The sequence below is a fragment of the Pelobates fuscus genome, chromosome 6, assembly GCF_036172605.1.
Source record: "Pelobates fuscus isolate aPelFus1 chromosome 6, aPelFus1.pri, whole genome shotgun sequence".
Taxonomy (NCBI): domain Eukaryota; kingdom Metazoa; phylum Chordata; class Amphibia; order Anura; family Pelobatidae; genus Pelobates; species Pelobates fuscus.
Window position 1 is genome coordinate 82,305,229 of NC_086322.1, and position 27,890 is coordinate 82,333,118.

Here is a 27,890-nt window from a genome sequence, read left to right on the forward strand (position 1 = left end):
CCATCTCCCCCTCCCAGTATAATCCCTCCCTAACACCATCTCCCCCTCCCAGTATATTCCCTCCCTAACACCATCACCCCCTCCCAGTATATTCCCTCCCTAACACCATCACCCCCTCCCAGTATATTCCCTCCCTAACACCATCACCCCCTCCCAGTATATTCCCTCCCTAACACCATCACGACCTCCCAGTATAACCCCTCCCTAACACCATCACCCCCTCCAGTATAACCTCTCACTAACACCATCACCCCCTCCCAGTATCCCCCCTCGCTGTATTACCCATCCGGTATCCCTCTCCCCTCACACTATCATCCCCCTTCCTCACAGTATTTCCCAACTTACAGTATTACCCTTCTCCCTCCCTGTATTCCCCCTCACAGTATTACCCCGTACCATACACTATCACCCTCTTCCTCACAGTATCACCCCCCTCCCACACACTGTCGCCCCCTCCAACACACTATCTACGCACTGTCCCACACACTATCATCCCACCGTCCCACACAGTATCATCCCACTGTCCCTCACAGTATCATCCCACTGTCCCTCACAGTATTACCTCCTTCCACACAGGATCCCCCTCCCCCATACACACAGTATCACCCCTCACACACAAACTGCCACCCCCTCCTACACACAGTATCACCATTCTCACACACACACTGTCACCCTCCCTCTTACACACTGTCACCCCCTCACACACACACGTTTTCATGCCCCCCACACACTGTCACCTCCCCACAATGTAGTGTCACCATACTCTCACACATTGTCAGCCTCCCCACACACACTGTCAGCCTTCCCGCACACACTGTCAGGCTACCCTCACACTGTCACATCTCCACACATTGTCACCCCTCACCACACTGTCATCCCCCCTCCACACTTTCAGACCCTTCACGCATCCATACTCACATTAACCACTCCTAATCCTGTTAATCTCACCCCCTCCAAACTCACTTGCCCTCGCTCTGACACACTCACCCTGTCAAATTAACCACTCCTAATTCTGTCACATTTGCCTTCTCTCACTCTGTCACACTCTCCCCCCCAACCCTGCCCTATACTTATCCCATCACATTAATGCCTCTAATCGTGTCACACTCTGCCACACTCACCCTGACACATTACCCCCCTTAATCCTGTCCCACTCCATCCTCCATGCCACATTCACCCTTCACCCCAACCCTTTGATACTCACCCCTCCCCAACTAGGCCAGACTTACCCTGTCACATTAACCCATCCAATTCTGTCACACTCATCCCTCCTACCATGCCACTATTGCCCTGACACACTTACCTCCACTCTCCCTGTCACACTCCCCCATGAAACCATGTCATCCTCGCCCAACTTCATTCTCTCTCACAACCCCCCACCCTATCCCATTTATCTCCTTGGTCCTGTCACACTCTCCCTGCCACTGGTACACCTTTACTCACTCTGTCACAGTCATCTGCTGAAGACATACATCATACAAACTTTGTTATTTGATAAATAATGTTTTTAAAGATTTTTTGCTCAAACAAAATTTTCATTTTTGTTTTCAATAACCCCTTCACACCAGTACTTATGTATACACGGCTGCCAGGCTATGCAACCACACCCCACAATTGTGTATAAACAATTGGCATAATTGCAAATTAAATTTATTTATTGCAAATTAATTTTGTTTGCAAATGATGCTACAACTACAGGCAGAGAGCTCACAATGCAGGGGCACAGGAAGCCGCGACACTGCAAGCTTCTGAACAATGAATGCAGAGACTGACTCTCTGTATCCAGGGCTGCAAGCCCGCCTTTCAATACAACGACTGCTCCTTACACGCACACAAAATACAACCCTGTTATTTTATACTTTGGGTGTTAGTGGGCCTCATGCTTGAATTTCACATAAAGCCTCATAAAGTCTAGAGCCGCCTCTGCCATGCAGTACATGGAATTTAGGGATAAAAAAAAAATGAGTATGCTGCGAATGTGAGATGTACAAAATAAGGTAAATAATAAAATTGATACCGAATGGGAATATCTACATTAGTGATGTCCATAAGGCCGGAAGAACTACACGTGTCCAGGAAAGTGTCAAACTGAAAATGGTTTGACTCCATCCGGTGAGGAACCCTGAGGGAACTCCTGGCATTATATCCACTGCAGGATACTGTAGTGATTGTGGTGTTTAAACTGTCCCTTTAACTAGTTCAGAAATGTAATTGATATTTTGGCAGTCACTGTAGTTCCAGTTTTAGATTCACTGAATACAACTGCATGCTAATTTTTAAAACTTCCTGAGTCACTGCTCCTGGCATTTATAAATGGTCTTGCTATTTATATACCTGCCTTTTATCAACAGACATTTTACACTTATGAGCCTCCTATTTAGATGGTAGATAATGGTGCTTTCCACTTTATCGGTTATTTAACCCCTTAAGGACTGAGCCAAATGTACACGTTGTGAACAAAACGTAAACAAAAACTTGAATTTGCGCTATATGTCTTCGCCTCTTTCATATTATGTGCACCCACACTTATTATACATCATTGTACTCAGGGGAAACCGGGCTTTCATTTAACATCAAATATTTAGGTATGAAACATAATTTAATATGAATAAAATATTAAACAATGGGAGAAAATAAGAATTTTATAAATATTTTTTCGTTCTACGTGACATTTTAACTGTGAATGTCATAATACTGTTTCATTTTACTGCAATAAAATACACATTTGTATTCAGCGATGTCTCACGTGTAAAACAGTACCCCCGTATGTACAGGTTATATGGTGTTTTGTGAAGTTACAGCGTCAAATATAGCATGTTACATTTTTTCACAGGTAACAGGTATATTAGACAACCTGTTATGTAAATAGCGTGGTAACGAGCGATGTCTATGGGGTTATGTGATATGGCACAAAACTGAGAAATTGCTATAAAAGCTTGTTATTGATATAGGTGCCAGTTATTGTTATAAAAGCCTGTTATTGCTATAGGTGCCAGATATTGATAATTAGTCAGTTTTGTTGCTATAGGTGCCAGTTATTGATATAGTATTGCTATAGGTGCCAGTTATTGATATATTAGCTATAGGTGCCAGTTATTGATATAGTATTGCTATAGGTACCAGTCATTGATATATTAGCTATAGGTACCAGTTATTGATATATTATTGCTATAGGTGCCAGTTATTGATATAGTATTGCTATATGTACCGTTATTGATATATTAGCTATAGGTACCAGTTATTTATACAGTATTGATATATGTACCAGTTATTGGTATATTAGCTATAGGTACCAGTTATTTATATAGTATTGCTATAGGTGCCAGTTATTGGTATAGTATTGCTATAGGTGCCAGCTATTGGTATAGTATTGCTATAGGTGTCAGTTATTGATATATTAGCTATAGGTACCAGTTATTGATATAGATATATATTAGCTATAGGTGCCAGTTATTGATAAATTATTGCTATGGGTGCCAGTTATTGATATAGAGATATAATAGCTATAGGTACCAGTTATTGATATAGTATTGCTATAGGTGCCAGCTATTGATATAGAGATATATTAGCTATAGGTGCCAGTTATTGGTATAGTGTTGCTATAGGTGCCAGTCATTGGTATATTAGCTATGGGTGCCAGTTATTGATATAGTATTGCTATAGGTGCGAGTTATTGATATATTAGCTATAGGTGCCAGTTATTGATTATAGTATTGCTATAGGTGCGAGTTATTGATATATTAGCTATGGGTGCCAGTTATTGATATAGTATTGCTATAGGTGCCAGTTTTTTTATATATTAGCTATAGGTGCGAGTTATTGATTATAGTATTGCTATAGGTGCCAGTTATTGATATATTAGCTATGGGTGCCAGTTATTGATATAGTATTGCTATAGGTGCCAGTTTTTATATATATATATATATATATATATATATATATATATATATATATATATTAGCTATGGGTGCCAGTTATTGATTATAGTATTGCTATAGGTGCGAGTTATTGATATATTAGCTATGGGTGCCAGTTATTGATATAGTATTGCTATAGGTGCCAGTTTTTTTTATATATTAGCTATAGGTGCCAGTTATTGATTATAGTATTGCAATAGGTGCCAGTTATTGATATAGTATTGCTATAGGTGCCAGTTTTTTTTATATATATATTAGCTATGGGTGCCAGTTATTGATTATAGTATTGCTATAGGTGCCAGTTTTTTTATATATTAGCTATAGGTGCGAGTTATTGATTATAGTATTGCTATAGGTGCCAGTTATTGATATATTAGCTATGGGTGCCAGTTATTGATATAGTATTGCTATAGGTGCCAGTTTTTATATATATATATATATATATATATATATATATATATATTAGCTATGGGTGCCAGTTATTGATTATAGTATTGCTATAGGTGCGAGTTATTGATATATTAGCTATGGGTGCCAGTTATTGATATAGTATTGCTATAGGTGCCAGTTTTTTTTATATATTAGCTATAGGTGCCAGTTATTGATTATAGTATTGCAATAGGTGCCAGTTATTGATATAGTATTGCTATAGGTGCCAGTTTTTTTTATATATATATATTAGCTATGGGTGCCAGTTATTGATTATAGTATTGCTATAGGTGCCAGTTTTTTTATATATTAGCTATAGGTGCGAGTTATTGATTATAGTATTGCTATAGGTGCCAGTTATTGATATATTAGCTATGGGTGCCAGTTATTGATATAGTATTGCTATAGGTGCCAGTTTATATATATATATATATATATATATATATATATATATATATATATATATATTAGCTATGGGTGCCAGTTATTGATTATAGTATTGCTATAGGTGCGAGTTATTGATATATTAGCTATGGGTGCCAGTTATTGATATAGTATTGCTATAGGTGCCAGTTTTTTTATATATTAGCTATAGGTGCCAGTTATTGATTATAGTATTGCAATAGGTGCCAGTTATTGATATAGTATTGCTATAGGTGCCAGTTTTTTTTATATATATATATTAGCTATGGGTGCCAGTTATTGATTATAGTATTGCTATAGGTGCCAGTTATTGATATAGTATTGCTATAGGTGCCAGTTATTGATAGTATTGCTATAGGTGCCAGTTATTGATACAGTATTGCTATAGGTGCCAGTTATTGATATATTAGCTATGGGTGCCAGTTATTGATATAGTATTGCTATAGGTGCCAGTTTTTATATATATATATATATATATATTAGCTATGGGTGCCAGTTATTGATTATAGTATTGCTATAGGTGCGAGTTATTGATATATTAGCTATGGGTGCCAGTTATTGATATAGTATTGCTATAGGTGCCAGTTTTTTTATATATTAGCTATAGGTGCCAGTTATTGATTATATTATTGCAATAGGTGCCAGTTATTGATATAGTATTGCTATAGGTGCCAGTTTTTTTATATATATATATATTAGCTATGGGTGCCAGTTATTGATTATAGTATTGCTATAGGTGCCAGTTATTGATATAGTATTGCTATAGGTGCCAGTTATTGATACAGTATTGCTATAGGTGCCAGTTATTGATATAGTATTGCTATAGGTGCCAGTTATTGATATAGTATTGCTATAGGTGCCAGTTATTGATTATAATATTTCTATAGGTGCCAGTTATTGATATAGTATTGCTATAGGTGCCAGTTTTTTTTATATATATATATATATATATATATATATATATACTAGCTATGGGTGCCAGTTATTGATTATAGTATTGCTATAGGTGCCAGTTATTGATATATTAGCTATAGGTGCCAGTTATTGATATAGTATTGCTATAGGTGCCAGTTATTGATATAGTATTGCTATAGGTGCCAGTTATTGATACAGTATTGCTATAGGTGCCAGTTATTGATATAGTATTGCTATAGGTGCCAGTTATTGATACAGTATTGCTATAGGTGCCAGTTATTGATATAGTATTGCTATAGGTGCCAGTTATTGATATAGTATTGCTATAGGTGCCAGTTATTGATATAGTATTGCTATAGGTGCCAGTTATAGATATGGTATCGCTATATGTGCTGGTTATGGCCCCATGTCGTTGTCTATAACGTGTTGCGCACTTGCTATAATGACACCTCCAGTAATTTGGATCTCGCCCATCAGTAACCTCAGCACTGAGAGACTTTCTGGACCTCCCTACTCGCTGCCGTTCCGGAGGGGGGCCCATTGTGTTCCTATTCCACGCATTGCTGACAGCTGCTAGTCCCTCCCCCCTCGCTTGGCGGCGGCAGTGGTACCTGTCTGGCAGTATAAAAAGCGGGCGAGGCGGTTCCCGGCTCATTCAGTGCTGACGCTGCTCTCGGTGTTCGTTGTGTCGGTCTATCAGCAGCCATGGAGTGGAAACCAATAGAACTGAACCCTGAGGTAACGGCTGTGTGTGAGCCCTCCCTGTGCTGTGAGTGTGCCGGACACCCTGCTCAGCTCATGCTCTCTCCTTTTATCTCCACAGATGCTGAACAAAGTGAGTGCCATCACCATGTTAGATGGAGCCTGGACCAGAGCTCCCCTCCTGCCATCTTACATAATAATCCCAGCCTGGCAGGGCGTGGTCCTCCATCACTCCCTGACATGGACCTGGTGTGCTGGGTCTGCTCACTGAGCCCAGCCCTCACCCTGTCTCACATCACTCACTATATATAGCAATATATCTAAACTAAATCTACAGCTATAGATCTGACCTGGCTATATATAGCAACATGTTTAATTATATATAGCAATATATCTAAACTAAATCTACAGCTATTGATCTGACCTGGCTACATAGCAATATATTTAATTCTATAGATATGTAACTGGCTTAACTATATATAGCAGTAAATTTAATTCTATAGACCTATACCTGACTACATATGTTTATAATTTTATAGCTCTGTATCTATATATATATATATATATATATATATATATATATATAAATAATCTCTGACCTAAATATGTGTAATTCTATAGATATATAACTGACCTGACTCTATAGCTCTATATATCTTGCTAAACATTATAGCTACATATCTAACTCCATAGCAATATGGCTAACTCCATAGCAATATGTTTAAATCTGACTCTATAACAATAGACTTGACCTAACTATATAGCAGATCTGTGTAACTCTCTATAAAGCTATATATCTGACCCAACTTAATAATATTAATGTCCAGCATTCTGTACTGTATTAGTCAATCTGAATATTGGCTCCAATGGTAGGTATAGTATGTGCTTTTGTTGTCAATTGTTTGCTTTGTAGGCTTTTTACACTGTGGTATGGTTATTCATGCTTCAAAAGGTTTGTGGTGGGGTCTTAATTGTTATTACTATACTTGAGATTTGTTAAAAATCCACATTACTTTACATGGCTCAGTTTTGAAGTCTAAGTATATTTAAATGTGCCTCTTACTCTAAAGGCATTGGGTTTTTGTCCTGTGGGATGTGAGGGTGTGGATGACCTCATGAGTGCTGGTCATCCTGCAGTGTAGTCCTTGGGTTACACTGCAGCAGGCATGCCATGTGCTTGTGATCACACCCATCTTCTGCTAAGAGGCCAGTTTCCTAATTGCACTAGAGACAAAGGAATACAAATACATTGTTGAATTTGATCACTTTAAAATGGAGGCTAGAAAAGCAGTTGTGAGTAACAATGGAGTTGGAGAATTTATCTAAAACCCTTAGTCTAGATTTTTTTTTTTTTTTTTTGCCATTTGGATTTTAAGACTTTATGATGCATCATTCAAGTCGTATCCTGTCTGGTGCAATGACTAACCATGCCTTTTGGTGTGAAAGCCCACAAATGGCACAACCTTGACTACCAGTAAGGTTTTGTCTACCCATTTAATTGCAGTTCATGTCACAGTTGGGTGTCTCTGGTGACTGGCAATTTGTGGATGTCCTTGGTTTTGAAGACAAAGCACTGAGCTCTGTACCTGCATCCTGTGCCATGTTGCTGGTCTTGCCACTCACAGATCAGGTAGGTAGTTCTAATGCATTTTAGGTTAAAAACGACAGCTACACATGCTTGATGATAAACCTATCTAGTGGTATCCTATGTCTATCGGTTATAGCATGACCGCCAACACTAATTTTTCCATATTAAAATTGTAACCACTTATTGAGCATTCACAAAGTTCCTATGATTTGTTTTGATATGCATTGTGACCCTTACTACCTCTAGTGAGTCTAGTAGAAACTTGACAGAGCGACTGCTTCAAAACTGCTGTATAATGTAGGGCTGCACACTTGTTGTATAAAGTAGGGCTGCACACTTGTTGTATAATGTAGGGCTGCACACATGTCACATACTCTATTTGAAAGGAGCTTCTTTCATGGTACCAGTTTACTACTTTGCATGACCTGGCAAATCAGTTGAATTCCTCGCCTAGTTCTGGCTACCTATCATGTTAAGTTCCCCAGTCATAACATTTCTCTTAACTGTAGAGGTTGACTGGTGGTCACCTTGGAGGCTTAGATCATGTTTAGCTTATCAATCTGTACTTGCCAGGCACCTCCCTTGCTCACTGTAGTGTTTAACTTTTTTTTTTTTTCCTGTAAAATGCTCGTTGTGGTTAATCACAGAATAACTATGCATTACTAAATTACCTGTAGAACAATGCATGAATGCAAATGGTGATGCACGCTTGTGTCTAATTGTAACATAGACAACTCAAGCAATCAAGAATTTTTGTTTTGCCTTTAAATTGTGTGCAATCTAACTTCAATAGCAATTACATGTGTACTGTAAAGCATATGGTGTCCCTGTCGGGTATATCATAGAATGTCTTGAACTGTCTGCACTCTGTTTAGATGGGAGGCTTTGCCATGTCCCAGGCTTTAATAATTCAAGGTGGTGGATTTAACTTTTATTTTTCCCTCTGGATTTTGAACTATGCCATCCAGCCATGTACACTACAAATGATTACAGTAGTATAAATAAATTGGCCCCTCTCCTGCTTGCCAGTCCTAGATGAGCTGTAGATCTGTTTTGCTGTTATAACCAGGAAGTCTCCAGCAGGGTGTGGGGATGGGTCTGATGGCCGAATTCCAGAAGAATCTAAGACTGTGCTTTGCACTGGTTTTAATGACGGTCTTCCCCTGCTGACCTGTAAGGGACCGTAGGGTGAAAGCTAGCCTCTGCATGGCATTAACCACAGGCCTTGCTGTGCAGATGGACAAACATGTTTGGGTTTTATCTGCCCTTGAGTGTTAATCCTCTGTCAAGAGGGTCAAGTCCATTGACCTTCTGTCTACTTCTAATGTCAGGGAATACTTCATGCTAGCAGGCTGATGTTGCAGTACAGACTAGTGAACTAGATATTCAGAGATTTGACTTGTATTTATCAAATACAATATTTTTAGTATTGTGCTCTGGGCTGCAGCATCACTGTCAGACTGTAGAAAATAATCTGACTTCATAAAGACTTTTGACTAACACTGATATAATTGGTACCTAAATCTAGCTTAGGTGGGTGCATGACATTCTCACCTTGCAGCATTTGTATACAGGGACTTTAAGGTAAAATTCATAAAAATAAATAACCACATGTAGATCAATATCTTAGCTGCAATATGTTTAGACTTTAGAAATACTTGGCACCACCACTAACTGTAGTGCTTATAGTTCTTTTTTAGACAAAAGAAAAGGAGGTTCTGCGCACACTTTGGATGTTTGATGTATTCTGTAAAATAAACAACTTTCATAGGGCAATATATAAAATCCCAATACTCTTAGAGCAAATAAATAGAAGCACTCACACTTTAGAGAGCCATATCAGTCGGCTCTCTACTTTAAAGGCACATCAAATGATCTTTGTAAAGTGATCTGTGCAGATGTTTCCCACCAGAAACGGACATCAAGTTTCGTCTGGATACAATCGGGAACCAGGATAAGTTGAAAATCAAATGTATTATTCACAATTAAAATAAAGAATTGGCACAACGCGTTTCGAACACTCTTGGTCTTCCTCAGGTGAAATACGGTTACATCAAAAGTTTCTACTTTTATATTGCATACTTAATTAAAACATTCCAAACCTATGTGTATAAAATCAAATTCCCACCCTCCATGCCCATATAAGGTGATTCCGGTGCTTGTTCCCATCCAATATGGCATTGTATGTTGCTCCAGGCCATGAGAATCGACCTTTTCATCATGGCCGTGCGTTTCAAACGCTCGTATCCGCTCACGTGATTACCAATCTTTATGCCGATACGTCATATCCGCCGGCTCATGCCGATACATCATGTCCGTACTTGGATGTTTTCATTCTTCCGTATTTAGATATAGCATTTTCACAATTGCGTATATCAAACGTCATTTCATGATTTCGCCAACACGGAAATTACGTTTGATATACGTAATTGAGTGGTCGAAACACGTTGTGCTAATTTATTTTAATTGTGAATAATATATTTGATTTTCAACTTATCCTGGTTCCTGATCCTGTATCCAGATGAAACTTGATGTCAGTTTCTGGTGGGACCCATCTGCACAGATCACTTTACAAAGATCATTTGATGTGCCTTTAAAGTAGAGAGCCGACTGATGTGGCTCTCTAAAGTGTGAGTGCTTCTATTTATTTGCTCTAAGAGTATTGGGATTTTATATATTGCTCTATGAAAGTTGTTTATTTAACAGAATACATCAAACATCCAAAGTGTGCGCAGAACCTACTTTTCTTTTGTCTAAAATTGCATATGTAAGTGATTTTAGGTGACTAAAACACAGGTTTGGTTTTTAGACGCACTGGGATTTTATGTGCATATTGTTTAGCGCAATTTCACCTAATCCTTGTGTGTGCTTATAGTTCTTTGTTTACAACTTTGGTTAAATAGCATGAGAACTTCAGGAAGAAACAAAATGAAGATCTGAAGAACATAACAAATCCCAAAGTGTATTTTATGAAGCAAACAATTGGTAACTCTTGTGGTGCTGTTGGACTTATTCATGCTGTTGCCAATAACCAAGAAAAACTAAAATTTGGTGAGTACTGCAATGCTCTTACGCTTACAAATTAAAACAATCACTTTTATGGCACTAGAGACCACATCATAAAATGTAAATGGATTGCATAATAGCTGTACCCTTCTACTTTTCTGTACTAAAGGTCATGGCTACACATCTTCATGAATTCCCTACAATATGATTGTTCCCTTCAAATGCATTGGCTAGCCTTTCACAAACTTTGTGGGCACTGTTTGACAGAAGCCTTCTACTTGAGTCTCTAATATACTGAACTAAGTTGGGCATATGTACTTGTAACTTGACTGTCAATATTTTTTTTAAATTTTGTTTTTGGTGAATATATTGAATGTTGCATACGCTCTAGCAGTGCCCCAACAGCATTTGTTTGTCTCAGTATACATATAATAACAGTTAGGAATGCATAACAGTGAACATTTTATATTTTAGTGTTCTAAACCGTGTATTACTAGCTGTAGAGCTTTATAGTTATCTATTAGTGTGGATATAGATGGATTGTCTGTTAGTCTATGCATATATCTCGATATAGAGGGATCGACTTGTAGTCCAAGTGCATCTGTAGATGAGTGTCCCCAGTTGGCCCTGTGTAGCTGGGGAGGTGAGCCCCCTCTCCAATCATGAGGGTGTCAGGCTTGCCACTCTGTCCTACCGGTCTGTCTTGATCCGGTCGGGAGTGGCGGTGTTTGCCGTGGGGTGTGCATGTCACTCCTATCGGTTGTGTCTGCAGTTTGTGCTCACTTGAAACTTGGGTTGGTGACTCTAATGGGCTGGGGGGCATATAGGTCCATGAAGACTCATTGAAGGCTGTCATTCTGGCTATCTCTTAATTCCGATCATTGGAATGGTGCCAGCCCTAAGGTGAACTTATCGTGCATGAGGGGGTGTGGGTAGAGGACATGTGGGTGACAGTCAGGAGGCTTTGGTGCATTTTGCCCCAGGGTGGGGAACAAAGTGGTTCACATGGGGTACATGCTATTATGGTAGTGGTTGCTGCACCCTACAGGAGATCAAGTCGTGGCCCAGATGTGTTCGGAGTGGTGCATCTGGGTACAAAGTCCTGGATGGCTGTTTGGCCCAGAGTCGGGTGGGGGCCCCAGAGCTTGTAGGTGCTTTGCCGCTTCAGCTAGATCGTGGATGGTGATGCAGGAGATTACTAGTGGGATGAGTAGTGTGTGGGCTTGGCTCCACCGGTAGCTGATTGTGTGTGGGTTTTTTTTTTTTTTTGGAGGGATGTGAATTCACAAAGTGATCGCCACCAAATCAGTCCCCCCCCTTAAAGATCCATGTAGAAGGTTAGTGACATTCCTCCAAAGCTGTAAGGCGATTGCCCCCTGATGGCGGTCAGTACCCCGATTTTACTATTTGGCTCTGAAACTGGACCACCAGGTCTCCTGCAGTCGCAAGTGGTGCTTTGGTAGGTCTCGAGTCAGAAGATTCCATCTAGGGCCTTGCCTTTGCTTGTTTCTGGGTTAGCAGGGCTGTCATGAGGCTTCAGGCGAAGTGCGGGAGTTCAGCCGCCGGTACATTTTCCAGGAGCCCCCCTGATTTTCAGGTTCTTCTGCCTTCTCCTGTGTACAGCCAATGTTCAATGGCTAGATTCCTTTGCTGCAGCTTCTTCATCTCCTGGCACAGCTCAGATTTTCTGAGTGATCTTGGGATGTAGCCTCTACCACTCCGAGGCAGCATGTCAGGCCCCGCAGGTCCTCTCGTATTATGGCCATATCCACCGAAAATCTTCTGGTGGAGGTCTGCCATAAGATCTTTGATGTGCAGCGTCTGTTCCCGTTGGCGATGGTGCTGGACGGGCCTTTATACATCTCTTGCCTCAAAATATTAGAGCTTTTTTTTCTGCAAATAAGATTACATGTAGCACTCGCTGTTTAATGACTGCAGGTACATTAACTTGTAGACTACAGACCTCTGCACAAATAAGCATGTCATCCATAGCACACAAGGCTGCCAGACACCAATGAACCAGCTGAGGGTAGAGGATACCCTGAGCCAATCTTAGTGCAAAGGAGATGGTATTTTGCACTTCCAGTTAATAAAATACAAAACACACGGTGAAAAGATAATGAACAAGCACTGGTGCTACAATCACCTTAGTGGGCCACAATAAACCACTAAAACAAACACAAGTGATAAGATAAAACAAAATGGTGAGAGCACTCTATAAAGAAAAATATTACCCACTTTGAGGATAAACACTGAAAAAAAAGAGAACATAATATAGGGTAATATTGTCAAATAAACCAAATAAAAATCGATTAATTGCACTCATACATGGAGCCAATTGGAAGCTGGCTCAAGCGAAGTGCCTTGAACAGAAATAATCCTAAGGACTGGAACTTTCTTGATGGGTATCTTCCCAGGATTGGTGCAAAAAACAGGAACGCAGGTTGAAGATTGCACACAAACTTTTAATATAAACTAGTTAAAACAAAACATAAAATAAATTATAAAAATAAGGAAAGTCCCATAAATATGGAAAAGTCCCAAAATGTCCTCAGGGTCCACCTTACGCGTTTCAGCACAAAGCCTTCAGAGGTGCTGTATTCTGTTCAAGCGAGAAGTTCCTTTTAAACCTAATTTGGCGCCGTTTTCACCGTCTTCCCGGCACTTTACTTCCGGGTTCTGACGTCAGGACGCGTCCTGCGTGATCATGTCCTGACGTTACTTCCGGTTTCGGAAGAGAATGACGTGTGGGAACCGTCATCAGCAAAAGTCCATACATATTCAATATAGAGGACATAAAGATTACCAAATAAGCCCATACACATAAAAAGGGAAGAAAAAGGAAAACATAATAAATACTTAAACAACTTAGTCCCACATAGTATAGTATTGAATGAGCAAAACATAATACAATATAAAATATTAAAAGGTATAATTTTCAAAATTGAAATTTAAAATTATATATATTAAAATGCCTGCTTTTTAAAAGTAAAATGGAATCAGGTTACATATATTTATTAATTTCAAAGTCAACAGACCATTTGGGACCATGGTGTCCAGCTCAAACATCCATTTCATCTCTGCGTATCCTAGAGTGTATTCTTTATCCCCACCTCTCCAGTGGGTTTTAATCATGTCAATCCCTATAAATTCTATCCCTCTCGGGTCCCCATTGTGTACTTCAGCAAAATGTTTGGATACATTATGGTTCAGAAATTTACGTTTAATGTTATATATGTGCTCTCTAATTCGGATTTTTAAATTACGTATTTTGCCAATGTATTGAAAACCACATTGGTAAGTGAGTAAATAAATTATCATTTTAGGCATTTTAATATATATAATTTTAAATTTCAATTTTGAAAATTATACCTTTTTAATTTATATTGTATTATGTTTTGCTCATTCAATACTATACTATGTGGGACTAAGTTGTTTAAGTATTTATTATGTTTTCCTTTTTCTTCCCCTTTTTATGTGTATGGGCTTATTTGGTAATCTTTATGTCCTCTATATTGAATATGTATGGACTTTTGCTGATGACGGTTCCCACACGTCATTCTCTTCCGAAACCGGAAGTAACGTCAGGACATGATCACGCAGGACGCGTCCTGACGTCAGAACCCGGAAGTAAAGTGCCGGGAAGACAGTGAAAACGGCGCCAAATTAGGTTTAAAAGGAACTTCTCGCTTGAACAGAATACAGCACCTCTGAAGGCTTTGTGCTGAAACGCGTAAGGTGGACCCTGAGGACATTTTGGGACTTTTCCATATTTATGGGACTTTCCTTATTTTTATAATTTATTTTATGTTTTGTTTTAACTAGTTTATATTAAAAGTTTTGTGTGCAATCTTCAACCTGCGTTCCTGTTTTTTGCACCAATCCTGGGAAGATACCCATCAAGAAAGTTCCAGTCCTTAGGATTATTTCTGTTCAAGGCACTTCGCTTGAGCCAGCTTCCAATTGGCTCCATGTATGAGTGCAATTAATCCATTTTTATTTGGTTTATTTGACAATATTACCCTATATTATGTTCTCTTTTTTTTTCAGTGTTTATCCTCAAAGTGGGTAATATTTTTCTTTATAGAGTGCTCTCACCATTTTTGTTTTATCTTATCACTTCCAGTTAATGCATTCGGCACCACATGGAACTCCTCTATAGGCTTTTTATTTTTTTACAGGGATGCAGTGTTGCCATGGGTTACCAGGGCAGCATTGACTTGCTGGAAAAGTGCCTGACAAGTGGCCTGCACATACCATGAGGCAGGTTGCCTTGCCCTGCCCTAATCTTCTTTGTTACCTTTTTACATTGGGAGCATCCATAGCTGATCCGCTTGGCCAGAAGCACCATTTGACGGACTTGTCAAAACTTGATTTGAAAATCTTCTAGACTGCAACTTTAAAAAAAAAGCTTTAACCCCTTAAGGACACATGACATGTGTGACATGTCATGATCCCATTTTATTCCAGAAGTTTGGTCCTTAAGGGGTTAAAGGGACACTATAGTCACCCAGACCACTTCAGCTCAATGAAGTGGTCTGGGTATCAGGTCCCTCTAGGGTTAACCCTGCGTTATTTAAACATAGCAGTTTCTGAGAAACTGCTATGTTTACATCTGGGGTTAAGACAGCCTCTAATGGCTGTCTTCTAGACAGCCACTAGTGGCGCATCGGAAATGATTAAGGCATATTATGCCTCAATCACGCAGAGCGTCCATAGGAAAGCATTGAAATGCTTTCCTACTAACACTTTGAATGCGCATTCGGCGCCGGTGACGTCAGACAAGGATGCTGGCGGGGGAGGAGAGGTAAGGGAGCCCGGCGGGGGAAAGGGGTGAGTAGCAAAAGTTTTTTTTTTTTTGTAAATCTTTCTTTTATTAAGGCATGCGAGGTGGGTACAGAATAAAGAACAGGAAATGTATGAGTGGTAAACAATATAGGGTTATTACAGCGTTAACATTGATTTACATTTCCGATGTATTAGTGCCTCATTTTTGTTTTTAGGTTGTTTAACGAAAACATATTATAAACAAGCTTATATTCCCTCACATGTCACAAATTTAAAGAATTTGGTGATAAGATGAGGGGGACAAGTGTGCATGCAGGTTTGCGTAGGTAAGCTTAATTTGCAGGTTATAGACAGGTTGAAGCTTTTCACACGTTATAATAGTTACAAGCTGATTAGGACATGCATACGTTCAAGTTGGACATGTAAGCTTAGTTTGCACATTATAAATAGGCTTAATCTATTTAAACATGTCACGGGAGTTATGAAATGTAAATAAGTCTTACTAGCCTGACTAGTCTCAATAAGCTATAGCAAATAATAATGCATGACAGATAATGGGGTAAGACTTATAATCTATTAAAGACATGCTAATAGGTAAGATCACGGTAGGCTAGCTAGTGACAGCACCTCGTCAACATAGACAACAATATACCATGCATTAAGTAGGGAGACATAAGTGGTAGCAGGTTTCTTTATAATAACCCTCTCATAACCAGTGAGGAATGGCATATTCTGGTTGGCCGGAGCGTGAGTTGGAGTCCTTGCAGTGGGACATGGAGAGAAAAGGTACCATGAGTCCACAGAACAGACCCCTTTGGCCCATGCCGGTTCCTGGCTTGTAGGTTTGCAGTATCAGCCTGCTGATGTGCGTGCGGTGTGTGTCCGTCGCTGGGCTGCAGTGGCTTGCTGCACAACAGGCGGTGGTGAGGGTGTCTCTTTAGGCCTAGGCTGGTCAGGAGGCCTGTGTTGACTTGCCGTAAGCTCGGTTGCCACTGGGGTCTGGAGTTTCTGCGCCCCGAGTGGGGGGGTGGGGGTGGGCAGCTCAGAAGAGTGAGCGGGCCTCTTGACAGTGGCATCCACAGGTGTGGTAGTTGGTGGGTGTCAGATGCCAGGGGTATCTCCGGGTGTGGGGGCCTCCTTGTGGTATAAACCCGTGTGCAGGCATGGATGAAGGCAGTTGGTAGGCCTGTGCTCGAGGTTGCGTGTAGTACGCACATGGTCTCCGCCATCTTGTGTGCGGGTCACAGGCTGCACGACAGCGGTGTCTCAGAGCTGTGGTGTCTGGCTTGGCTTTGTTTGGACCGGGATCACCCCCCCGGTCCAGTGGGGGGAAGCAGGACCGGGTCCGCAGGGTCTTTACGCGTGTCGGGCTCCGTCAGGCGGGATAGCATTGCGGCGGCCGTCCGCTTCACTCACCGCCAGTATAGGTCCCGCCTGGTGCAGCGGGCCCCATCCTCCGAGGGACTAAAACTGCGAGAGCAAGCCTCTCCTCGGCGCGGGCAGCCCAGGTACATCGAGGGTCGCAGGGAATTGCCGGTAATTCTCACCAAAAGTGCGATTTGTGGCCCTGTTTGCAGGAGCTGAGCTGTCCTGCGACCGCCCCCTAGCGAAGGGTTTTTAACACCTTCAGCGCCGAGGGTGGGGGCACCCTCAGGGTACTATAGTGTCCCTTTAACCCCTTAAGGACCAAACTTCTGGAATAAAAGGGAATCATGACATGCCACACATGTCATGTGTCCTTAAGGGGTTAATGACTACATTACTGGTATCTATATAGAGCCAGCGTATTCTCTGGCACTTTACAATATTCTCAGAGGGGGAGATTTGACAATCTTAAAAATTACAGGAACAATAGGTTGACGAGGCCTTGCTCAAGCAACACTAGCTCTGCAATATTTTATTTATTTTTTCTGTGCAGATAGAAATTACAAACTTGCTCCAGGTACCCCAACGGCATTCCTTGAGCTGTTTGGATTGTATAACACATAGGGTAGTTGCTAAGCTGTGCACATTTATTTTGGTATAATGGGTACAATTTAAGGTGACATGGAGGCAATATATTCTGTTAACAATTAGCTGGGTACATGCTTAGATGTTAGATATATAGCATCACCCCTTAGACCCCTATAGCTACACATTACTGAAATTAGTAAGGCTGGAGCATTACAACAGGTAGTATTTCGACATTGCCATGGTTATACTGAGACAAGTTAATACTATTTAGGTCATGTTTAGAGTCCCCTTATGACTGGTTAACTCATGCCCTCTGTGGGTTCAGCTTGTGCTGCACGACAGTCCGGGGGTGATGTGCGGCATCCGGCTCATTAGACCTGGACCCTGGTGTGTCTGGGGGCGGGGGCATGTTGCGGAATCAGGGCTGATGGTCCCTGCTGTTTGGGCAAGCACTAGCTTGGCTTGCTGTGCCCCTTTTCCTGCCAGTGGCTGCTGGTCCATCCCCTTACCGGAGCCGGGAGCTTGAAGAGTCACCTGAGGTAGGTGTCCAGTAAAGGTGCCAGGATGTGTACGTGCACCTGGACTTTGTGGGTGTCTGATCATGGATCAGCAGCACCAATTGTTTGTGGGGTGGGCAGCTTTCATGCATGCAGACCTTGGAGCTGTGGTGCGCTGTCTCCGCCATCGTAGGGTCTGCACCTGGATTGCGGAGCGGTTTGGCAGTGCTGCTAGGCATCAGTCTGTTATAGTGGTCAGGGTTTTAGGGTGAGGACCGGGATCACCCCCGCTGGTCCAGAGGGGGGACAGAGCCGGTTCCTTGAGGGTTAAAGCCCCTGGCTGGACACTGTTCCGCAGGATAGCATGGCGGCCTTCCGCTCCACTCACCGCCGGAGTAGGCCTCAACTTTGTCACTGAAGATTTCTCCACCAGGGGACTTATACTCGTTGAGTATGCCTCACCATGGGTCCAGTGCACCCTGCCCGGCAAGGGCCACTGTTGCTGGTCGGCATATTGGGCGAAAGTCGTAGTTTTGCGGCTGTTTTTTGGGGGTGGGGGGGGGGGTTTAAGCTGGTCTGTCTTGCGACCGTCCAGCTTGGCGGTCCGGCCCCACCCCAGTCTTGTAATTGTTTTATGTCTACTTCTGACAAGTGTATGAAATCACCCTCGCCAAGAGAAAAGGAAAGCACACAAATGGGCCTTTGGTTTTGTATATAAAATGTAGAATACAAACTATGGCATGTAGTATTTTTAACTAGTACTCTTTTCTTAAGACCAAGCAGTAATCTGTGAAATGTGGCCTCTATTATAATACAGATGAGAAGTCTGCTTTGAAGGCCTTCCTAGACGAATCTGCCTCCCTTTCTCCTGATGAGAGAGCAGCACTCCTGGAAAAGAATGCGGTATGTAGTGTCTCATGGATATGCCAGTTTTAAGACATGGTGACATTTCTGCTTGGGGTATAGTGGCCCAGGGGAGTTGTAGAGTTAAGCTATACATGGGTGCTGTCATCTATTCCTTGCCCTTTATGTGGAACATGTTCTTTAGAGAATACCAGCAGAGTCTGCATAATACAATAACTGTGAAACCATACCAGATTCTGTCACTGTTAGCAATTTTCTTAGAGCTGATAATACTTGATGGTGCAAAGTCTCTAGTCAATCTAGCCTTTTTACAAAAGGTCATGTTTCCTACTCTTATCTGACTTCAAAAGAAATTGCATTAAAGTCATTTATAAAGATTCTAATTATGAAATTGTTTTGGTCAAGATGTTGGAACTGCATAACTAAAATTTTATTTTTTGGTAAGTGACTGTTGCAGACTCCATGCAGCATAAGCATGTGCTAAACATTTATGTGAACACTTGATAATACTCAGTGGTATCTAACTTTTCTTTTCCATATTCACAGGCCATAGAGTCTGTACACAACTCTGTGGCAGCTGAAGGAGAATGCAGGGTAAGGTGCAAGAGGTGTTAAACACCCTAATCTTCATATAATATGTTTAACTTTCCTGATTCCACCTAGAATGTTCCCCTGACACTTCCTGGGGCCACTAATAGTGGCTACATGGACTGAACTTTACTTGCAATTTAGTTGGACTGGACACTTTTGGTTTTTTAACTTATGCACCCTGTCTGTCAAATGTGAATGTAAAATATTTCCTATGAAGTAACACTGGAGTGTTTTCTATTTGCGTCATTATTTATGCTTGCATTCAGAATACATTTTAAAGAAATGCATGGACACTAACAGTCTGTACACTATACAAATATTACTTTAGTCTGATTCCACATCTCCTCAGGTCTAATGATTAGACCTGAGGAGAGGTGGAATCAGACTACTGTTTCCTGTTGCTTGGATGGTAACCTGCTAAGCATGTTGCACCCTGTCTGGCTTCAAGTGCCTGCCACTTGCTACTGTAAAGCTGGCTGTCTTGTGCCCCTGTCTTTTGCAGATGTTTCAATGGCAACTCTAAAAGTAACTTAGTTTTGTTCTTAACCTGGCACACTAACATTAAAATTGACTGGTTAATACGGCTGTTTCCTGGTAGCTTTATCACAATTGTCCTTGCTTTGTGGAGAAATGCTAAAGACTACTTGCGTGTAATCATTGCTAATAATCTAATTGCTGCAGCCCAGTATGCCTTCTTTGATCAGTCCACTGCTATCTGGTTTAATAATATGCTTAGAATTGCAGACCTGCAGCGCATTCATTTTGCAATTTTCAAGCCAAAGCTGGTCTTTTCAGGCAAGATACATTGCCCCCAATCAAATTGTCTATGCCAAGAGTTTAACTAGGTTATTGGGATGGAAGTGCCTATGACTGCCTGGAAAAATGACACTAGAGGTATGTTAACCCTGCAGTGTATCGTCTAAATTCATGTGCAGGGTTGGGCATGGTGCCCAGACTTTAAGAAGCCAATGAGATGATATTGGGTGCCTAAGATCCCTTTAAATGACCACTATAGTCACCCAGACCACTTCAGCTCAATAAAGTGGTCTGGGTGCCAGGTCCCCCCCCCTAGTTTAACACTGCAGGGTTAATCCAGGCTCTGACTGTCTCCCTAACAGCCACTAGAGGCGCTTCTGTGATTTACACTGAGTAAATGGCACTTATTTGACACTGGACATCCTCACAGACCTCCAGCGTCAAAGATCCCCATAGAAAAGCATTGAGTAATGCTCTCCTATGGGCAGGTTTGAATGCGCGCACCTCTGGCTGCGCTTGTGCATTCGGCTCCACTCAGGAACTGACGTTTATGGAGGAGGTCACCAGCACTGAGGGAGCCTGGTGCTGGATTAAGGCAAGCAAAGAAATGGTTAACCCTTTAATTGCTGCGAAACAGGGCCTTGGTCACCTGAACAGTGACTAGGACTCTATAGCGTTGGGTATACAGATTTGTAGTCCTAACGCTCATTTAACTTTAATGAAGCAGTCTTTGTGTTGACTTTCCCTGCAGTCTTAATGCTTAATTACATCGCACCTTGTTAATGCAACTCTAGCCACACCTACCCCAGCTCACTCAAGCCTCCCTAGAAACTTCCTAAGTGTGGTCTGAATTTTTTAGCTTTCCCTTATTTTGGTGTTTAGTTTAGAATTGATCGAAACTGTTAAATAGCACAAAGATGGAGGCATTGAAGTTGAGGAGATAAGAATTTCTAAAGTAAGATCTGACTCAAATTAAACCATCGGATGTTACTTGGGCTGCATACGTGATAAATTCTGTGCCATTTTTCTGGGAAAATCAGACTGCAAGGTATGATCTATACACCAAGAAACTTTGCTAGACTTGTCTTGGGGCTTGGTGTCATTAACTTGTGTGCCAAAGCACACTATGGCTTGTGAATCTTACTTGAGGCCAGGGCAGGCAGCCTTCAGCACTCCAGGTGTTGACTAAATCTCCAATAATGCTGGCAAAGCATCATGGGAGATATAGTACAAAACATCTAAAGTGCTGAGTTTTGACTGTAACCACTAAAGTATGCTGCAGTCCATTGCCGCATTTAAGTTCGACTTTCCTTACTGTTTATGGCAACCATAGTCCACCAAGATCCAAGTTGCCATCATACAGAAGTATAATTCCACTTTGTGATTAGAGTATTAACTGGCAGTGTAAGCTTATGTGTCAACAAACAATACAGCTTTAATCCTGATCTGATTTAGAAGTATAGCCATCTAACTCCAATCAGGGGACCTCAGGTGCAGTTTGACCGCTTTTGCAAGCATTTTTTCATATACCCCGGTGACATGTGCATGTTTACTGTATATACTAAATGGTGTAGGTTAAGTGGTGACTGATAAATATTGACACTGCCTTTAAATCCTCCTGGAATAGCTGCAATTGTTTGAAAATGTATCTCTAGTGGTGGTTGGACAGGAAGCTCCAGGTCAGGATGTCTAACATGCAGCCTGTGGGAGTGTTCTTGGATAAGTTTTCAATTAATGGCACGCAGGACCCAGCCTCTGTAATGTGTTTGTCTCCAGAGGCTGCTTGGAGAAAGTGAGTTCAGGTCACTTCCTCCCAGTTAGCGTATAGCTGAGCAGGAAGGAAGGCACAAAAGGGAACCTGACTCTTTCCAGCCTTGGTCAGACAGCCCCCACCTAGACACCAGGCAAACCTCCCTCCCTTATTCTAAAGGTAAGGAAACAGGAGAGTAGCTCAAACTTGACTTGCTTGTGACATATTTGCACACTCTTAATACTGGAATGTAGACACTGCCACAAATACACCCCTGAATTCAAATGGCATTGCTGCAATACTACATACACCTTGCCTTTCAATGCACACCATGCCTTCAAACAGGGCCTTTTAAGAGGGAGCACTGGTGTTACTGGCAGGGCTTTACTGCTGTTTAGCTTGCCCTCTGTTAGACTGATTTACAGCATGCTGCCAGCCATGTAACCGGGCGCTAGGAGCACTGGCTACTGACTAGCACCTGGTATAGCACAGGCATCCTTCTCAGCTTGCAAAACAATCACTACCTCGCAGACATCTAATAGGGCAGCACTGCAAGGGCATGTCATCTGCTCGCTTCCACCCCTTGCCCTGCATGTGGGGACAGGTGGGCGGGAGCATAACAGGAAATGCAGCTGGGGCTGACTAACACATGAACTGCAAAGTGATATGCCATGAAGGTAAGAAGGGACCTCGCAATGTGTCAGTCTGTAAGTCAGTGTATCTTGATGGGTCAATGTGTTTGCATGGGTCAGTGTCAGCTTCCTCTTACAATGTCCAATATTGTGGTTCTTCAAAAGATTAATTTCAACATTAAGAATAAATCGGATGTAACATGTCGTCTTGCGATGAGTGGGGATCTGTTATCATGGATTCTAGTGATTATTTCACTAGAAAGGTCATAGCCACGGCGGAGCCTAGCTACCAAAGCGAGAGGTCGCATACTGCTGCAGCTCCGGAGAAAAAAAACGGGAAAAATCTATTTCAAGGGCTCCTGCCTACTGTGCCAAGCTCACGGACAGCGTACCCGCACACCCAACCACCATGGGCCGCAAGACCAAAAAATCCAAACCGGACCGTCCCAATCTGGGGATGAATATCGGCGACCTGTGGCGCCAAGCAAATGGTGCGAGTGGTCCCAAGATGGCCGTGCTGTCGGGCGGCTGTTCCGATTTCTCGGACGACATGGCCTCAGAGGGGGAAGAGACTTTCCTAAGCACACCGGCAAAACCCCCGCTGCCAAAACAAACAGTGCCAGATTCATCCCCGGTCACAATCTCTGCCCTAAAGGGGCTCCTTGCGGACCTACAGACCACCCTACAAGCCGACATAGCCACAATAAGAGGGGGTCTGCAGGGCCTGACAGGCCGAATAGACACGCTGGAAACAGCCAGTCACCAGGATTCCCTTCAGATACAGGTGCTGGAGCGGGCGGTGCAGGACCTCCAGCGGCAAAACCAGGCCCATGAACGCCGCTTCGCAGCCCAGTAGGACCGGCGTAACAACTTGAAAATCAGGGGGATACCAGATGCGGTCCCTGAGGAGCTGCTGCACTTAATAAGGAGAATGATGGGAGACTTGCTGCCACCCAAGCAGGCCAAAGCAACACCCTTGGAAGGGCTTTTTCGTATCCCAAAGCCCCAGCAACAGCAGAGTGACCTGATTATACAATTCAGGCACGGAGCAGACAAGACGGCAACCTTGAAGGCAATCAGGGGTAAGGCAAACTACCACTTTGAAAATATGGCCTTGGAATTCTAGAATGACCTGTCTGGCAGCACAATGGTGTGGCGGAGGTCACTCAAACCCCTTGCCTCACTCCTCCAACAGCGCAATATAGTATACCGCTGGCGTTTGCTCCAGGTGACACAAGGCGAGATCACCCACCAAATCAATGACCTACAAGACGCAGCCACACTCTTACGAGATTTAGGACTGTCTACTAAAGCTACAGCTGCAACCCGCCACCAGGCCCACGCACACCTGGGACCCGAGCAAGGTCACCTCGTTCACACCACGACTACCTGCAACGGAACCATACGTTTCAGCAACGACATGAAGCCCCGTGCGGCTCTCTGACCAGGACTGATCATAACAAGGTTGTTCCTCATGCTACTTCATAATACTGCTTAAAGTTATCTGTTCCTTGTTTGTTTAGACTCTCTGAGATACACCACTCCAGGCACAGCACGCCAAATATGTTGCAGCAGCAACATGAAGTCCCGTGAGGCTCTCTGACCGGGGCTGATCACCCATGTTGCTTTCATTGTGTCTTAAGTTTGTTTTTAGAATACCATATACCCTAGATGTATATTGACAGCCTGCAACTTAAGCATGGTATGCAATACAAAAAATCAATGTCGGGGTACTCTACCCAGATAATTTAAGCGTGCACTAAACTGAAACTCTGATTTTAGAGTCTTAACCCCTTACAGGCTGACCCTAGACCGCAGTGACTTATTTTGTTACATGCCTGCAGCCTTGGGTATAATGAATATTGTCGATTTCAAGAGTAGGTTACACATGCTACCAAATGCTCCTCCAGGTATGGCTAGTTATGTAAGGAACAAAGCAAATGTATGAAACTTGATGCATGCCCATAACCTAATTACACTAATGCTTGTTCACTCACTAAGTGCCCAGGGCACCCACGTCAGTAAAGAGCCTGAATACTAAGCCATAGATATTCTCTCACCTACTGACATTCCTTACTAAGTTACGGTTATTTGTTTGTCATTATACTGCAAAAAATGTGCAATTCCTACTAATGCCATGTTACTGATATCCTAGATCTGTTTTGCTATGCTTGATAGCGCTGTTGTGGCGTATGAAGCTTGACTGTTCACATTTGCATGATAAAAATAAAGAATTGTAAAAAAAGGTCATAGCCACATGTATTAATACTTAGTCTATCAAGTATCACCATTTCAATCTTGGTGAAACCCAATACATTTAACTTTTACAAATGGTGTTAAGATTTTAGCAAACTGTTTGTTCCATATTCAGTAATTGCTGTATGCCTTCGTCTTGTAGCCAGAGTGGGTTCTCTAAATTACAGAATTGGTGCATCACTTCATACATGAATTACATAACAAATGTATCTACTGCCTTTGGGCAACATAATTTCTAACAAAGTCTGTGAGAAATGTATAAAGTGTCTTATCATAAAGCCATCTCCCATTTCCGCTTGCCAATTAGACAGACTGGTGAATAGTAATAAATCAGGGAAGCCTTCCCTTTAAAGGGACACTATAGGCACTCAGCCCACTTCAGCTTAATGAAGTGGTCTGGGTGCCAGGTCCATCTATGATTAACCCTTTCTGCTGTAAACATAGCAGTTCCAGAGAAACTGCTATGTTTACAAATTGGGTTAATGCAGCCTCTAGTGGTTCTCGTTGACAGCCGCTAGACTCACTTCTCACTGATTTTCAGTGAGACGAAAGCATTGAGAATGCTTTCCTTTGAGACTAGCTGCGTGCACGCAGCCAATGCCGCGCATTCAGTCGATGAAAGGAGGAGAGTCCCCAGCACCGAGTGAGCTCAGCGCTGGAAAAGGAAGGGATTAACCCCTTCCTCCCCAGAGCCTGGCAAGAGGGGGACTTTAAAGAGCCAGGAAAACCAGTGTTTTCCTGGCACTATATAGTGGTCCTTTAAACAATTCTATAGCTTGCGTGGGCTTACTAAATACAGGCATTCATAACATCCTCTACTACTCAAGACTTGGTCAGTTTGTGTATGTCAGTGGCTGCACACATACACTGCAAACTTTTTTTTGCCTAGGGGTGGCAAAAATCCTTGCATTGTCCTGCATTCAAATAAACCACTAAATTAAAATGGCAAAATTCAAACACCAGCACTACACAGGCACAACTTTTTTAATATAAGTAGGTAGTCTTGAGTGGGTGTGTCCAGAACAAATGCGTTTGACGGTCTTTCTTGTTATAAAATGACTGTAAATGTCTTGCAATAGTAGCACAACTAAATTTAACACTTGTCCTCTTCTACAGGCAAATGATGATGTAAGCTTTCACTTCGTACTCTTCACTGAGGTTGATGGCCACCTTTATGAGCTTGGTGAGTTAATGCTAAAACTTGCAACTTATTTAATGTGCATTACAAACTTGTGTTTTGATGATACACTAAATGCTGCAAATACTGGCACAAGCCACAGCCTGACTAAATCTAAAAATGTAGCTGCTGATTTAAAACTTTTTTTTATTTTTTGTAGATGGTAAAATGCCATTTCCAGTAGACCATGGCACTACTTCTGGGGGGTCTTTTCTGAAGGTAAGATAATATGTATCATATAGGGGCAGGGGAGGAGAAGAGTACTATACCTTAGCAATTTTTATTTTTAAAAACTAATGGCCTTTCTAACAGTTGTCACTGAAAAAAGTTCTATACCACTGTAAGAATATACAAAAGTATTTCAGGCCAAGTTTTGATATGGCTAGATTCAGGAATTTGGAAAACATACCATGACTAGAAGGCATGAAAATATATTCTAGTCTGCAGATAAATAACAGACAAAATGCACTCATCTAGTAACTAGTCTGTGATCCGTAAAATGTAAGCCTTCAATAACTGTATACCTTTGCAAAACTGTCCACGGGATCCACACTTGGTTATTCTCATGTGTGTAGAGTTTGAATTCAAACTTTGACAAAATAGTCAAACAGAGAACACTAAAGTTTGGCCAAAAAGGCCAGTTAGATTTAGTATTTCAATCTATGATGTAAAAGCTTTACTTTGAACATATATCTTTTGCCAGATTAACTGGATCTGCATGCATTCACAAACCTCAAACTTTTCATTTGTTGTAGGATACAGCCGAAATCTGCAAGCAGTTTATTGAACGAGAGAAAGGGGAAGTTCGTTTTTCTGCAGTGGCACTTAGCAAGTCTTCATAACTGTTAACACAATGCTTGTTCAGCATTCACCTTTTCTGCTGTGATGCTTGTTACTTCAGTAACTTTTCAACTTCACCTAGTGTCTTACCTGCATTTACGCCTTGTAAGGAGCGCTCTGGATGTGCTTAGAAAGCTGGTTGTTGCAGTTTAATGCTTTACTTTTCACTTGTCTTTGTAACTGCCAAGCTCTTCAGTGCAGCACTTGTTCTGAATAAAAGTTTAATTAAAACTATGGTTTACATGAACATGTTACCTGTGATTCTTTGGTGAAAACTGCTTTAATGGGCACCAGTCATACAAGAACAGAAAAAAGCATACCGCGCCTAAATTTATATATGCAAAATGTAAATACATATATTCTCGAGTTTCCAATAGATCAGGACCTCGGAATAAGAAAAAATAAAAATAGTGCAATACAAGAAACTTATATCTTTAAGTGGTGAATATAACTACACAATCCACTCACATTTATATGAGCTATAAGAGAGCTAAGCTGTGATGCACTTGGACGGTACGATTCCCGTCTCAGGATATGTTGTAGTTGACACAGGTATTTCCAAAGTGCAGTATGCGTGATATATGTGAAAAGAAAATAGCAGCCAATGGTGAAGTAAGTACTAATGGTAAAATAAATAATGAATAGTATTGTACTTACAATTTCTAGAGCATAAAACTTGCTCTAGTGTGAACAGCTTAGGTGGTATAATTCCCACCAGGGATATGCAGGAAGCCGCAAAAAAGAATGAGTATAAAAAGTAACGAATAAAAGTATACTTTAATATAAACAGATATAACACCATAAGA

At 41.6% G+C, this 27,890-nt stretch overlaps 1 protein-coding gene across 2 annotated transcripts in view; it reads left to right on the forward strand.

The window, feature by feature from the left end:
• The window catches only part of UCHL1 (ubiquitin C-terminal hydrolase L1), a 57,979-nt gene extending 30,648 nt beyond the window's left edge, over positions 1–27,331 (forward strand). Inside the window, exons 1-9 of one of the 2 annotated variants that reach the window (XM_063457902.1) lie at positions 6,288–6,422; positions 6,508–6,519; positions 7,891–8,016; positions 10,878–11,025; positions 19,036–19,121; positions 19,629–19,676; positions 26,184–26,250; positions 26,405–26,463; positions 27,000–27,331. In XM_063457902.1, coding sequence (XP_063313972.1) covers positions 6,390–6,422; positions 6,508–6,519; positions 7,891–8,016; positions 10,878–11,025; positions 19,036–19,121; positions 19,629–19,676; positions 26,184–26,250; positions 26,405–26,463; positions 27,000–27,086 — 666 coding nt within the window. In that variant the 5' untranslated portion in view covers positions 6,288–6,389 and the 3' untranslated portion in view covers positions 27,087–27,331. Of the gene's footprint in view, positions 1–6,287; positions 6,423–6,507; positions 6,520–7,890; positions 8,017–10,877; positions 11,026–19,035; positions 19,122–19,628; positions 19,677–26,183; positions 26,251–26,404; positions 26,464–26,999 lie in introns of those variants that run through there. The other variant, XM_063457903.1, reaches the window with a different exon arrangement.
• Positions 27,332–27,890: the final 559 nt, after the last annotated feature.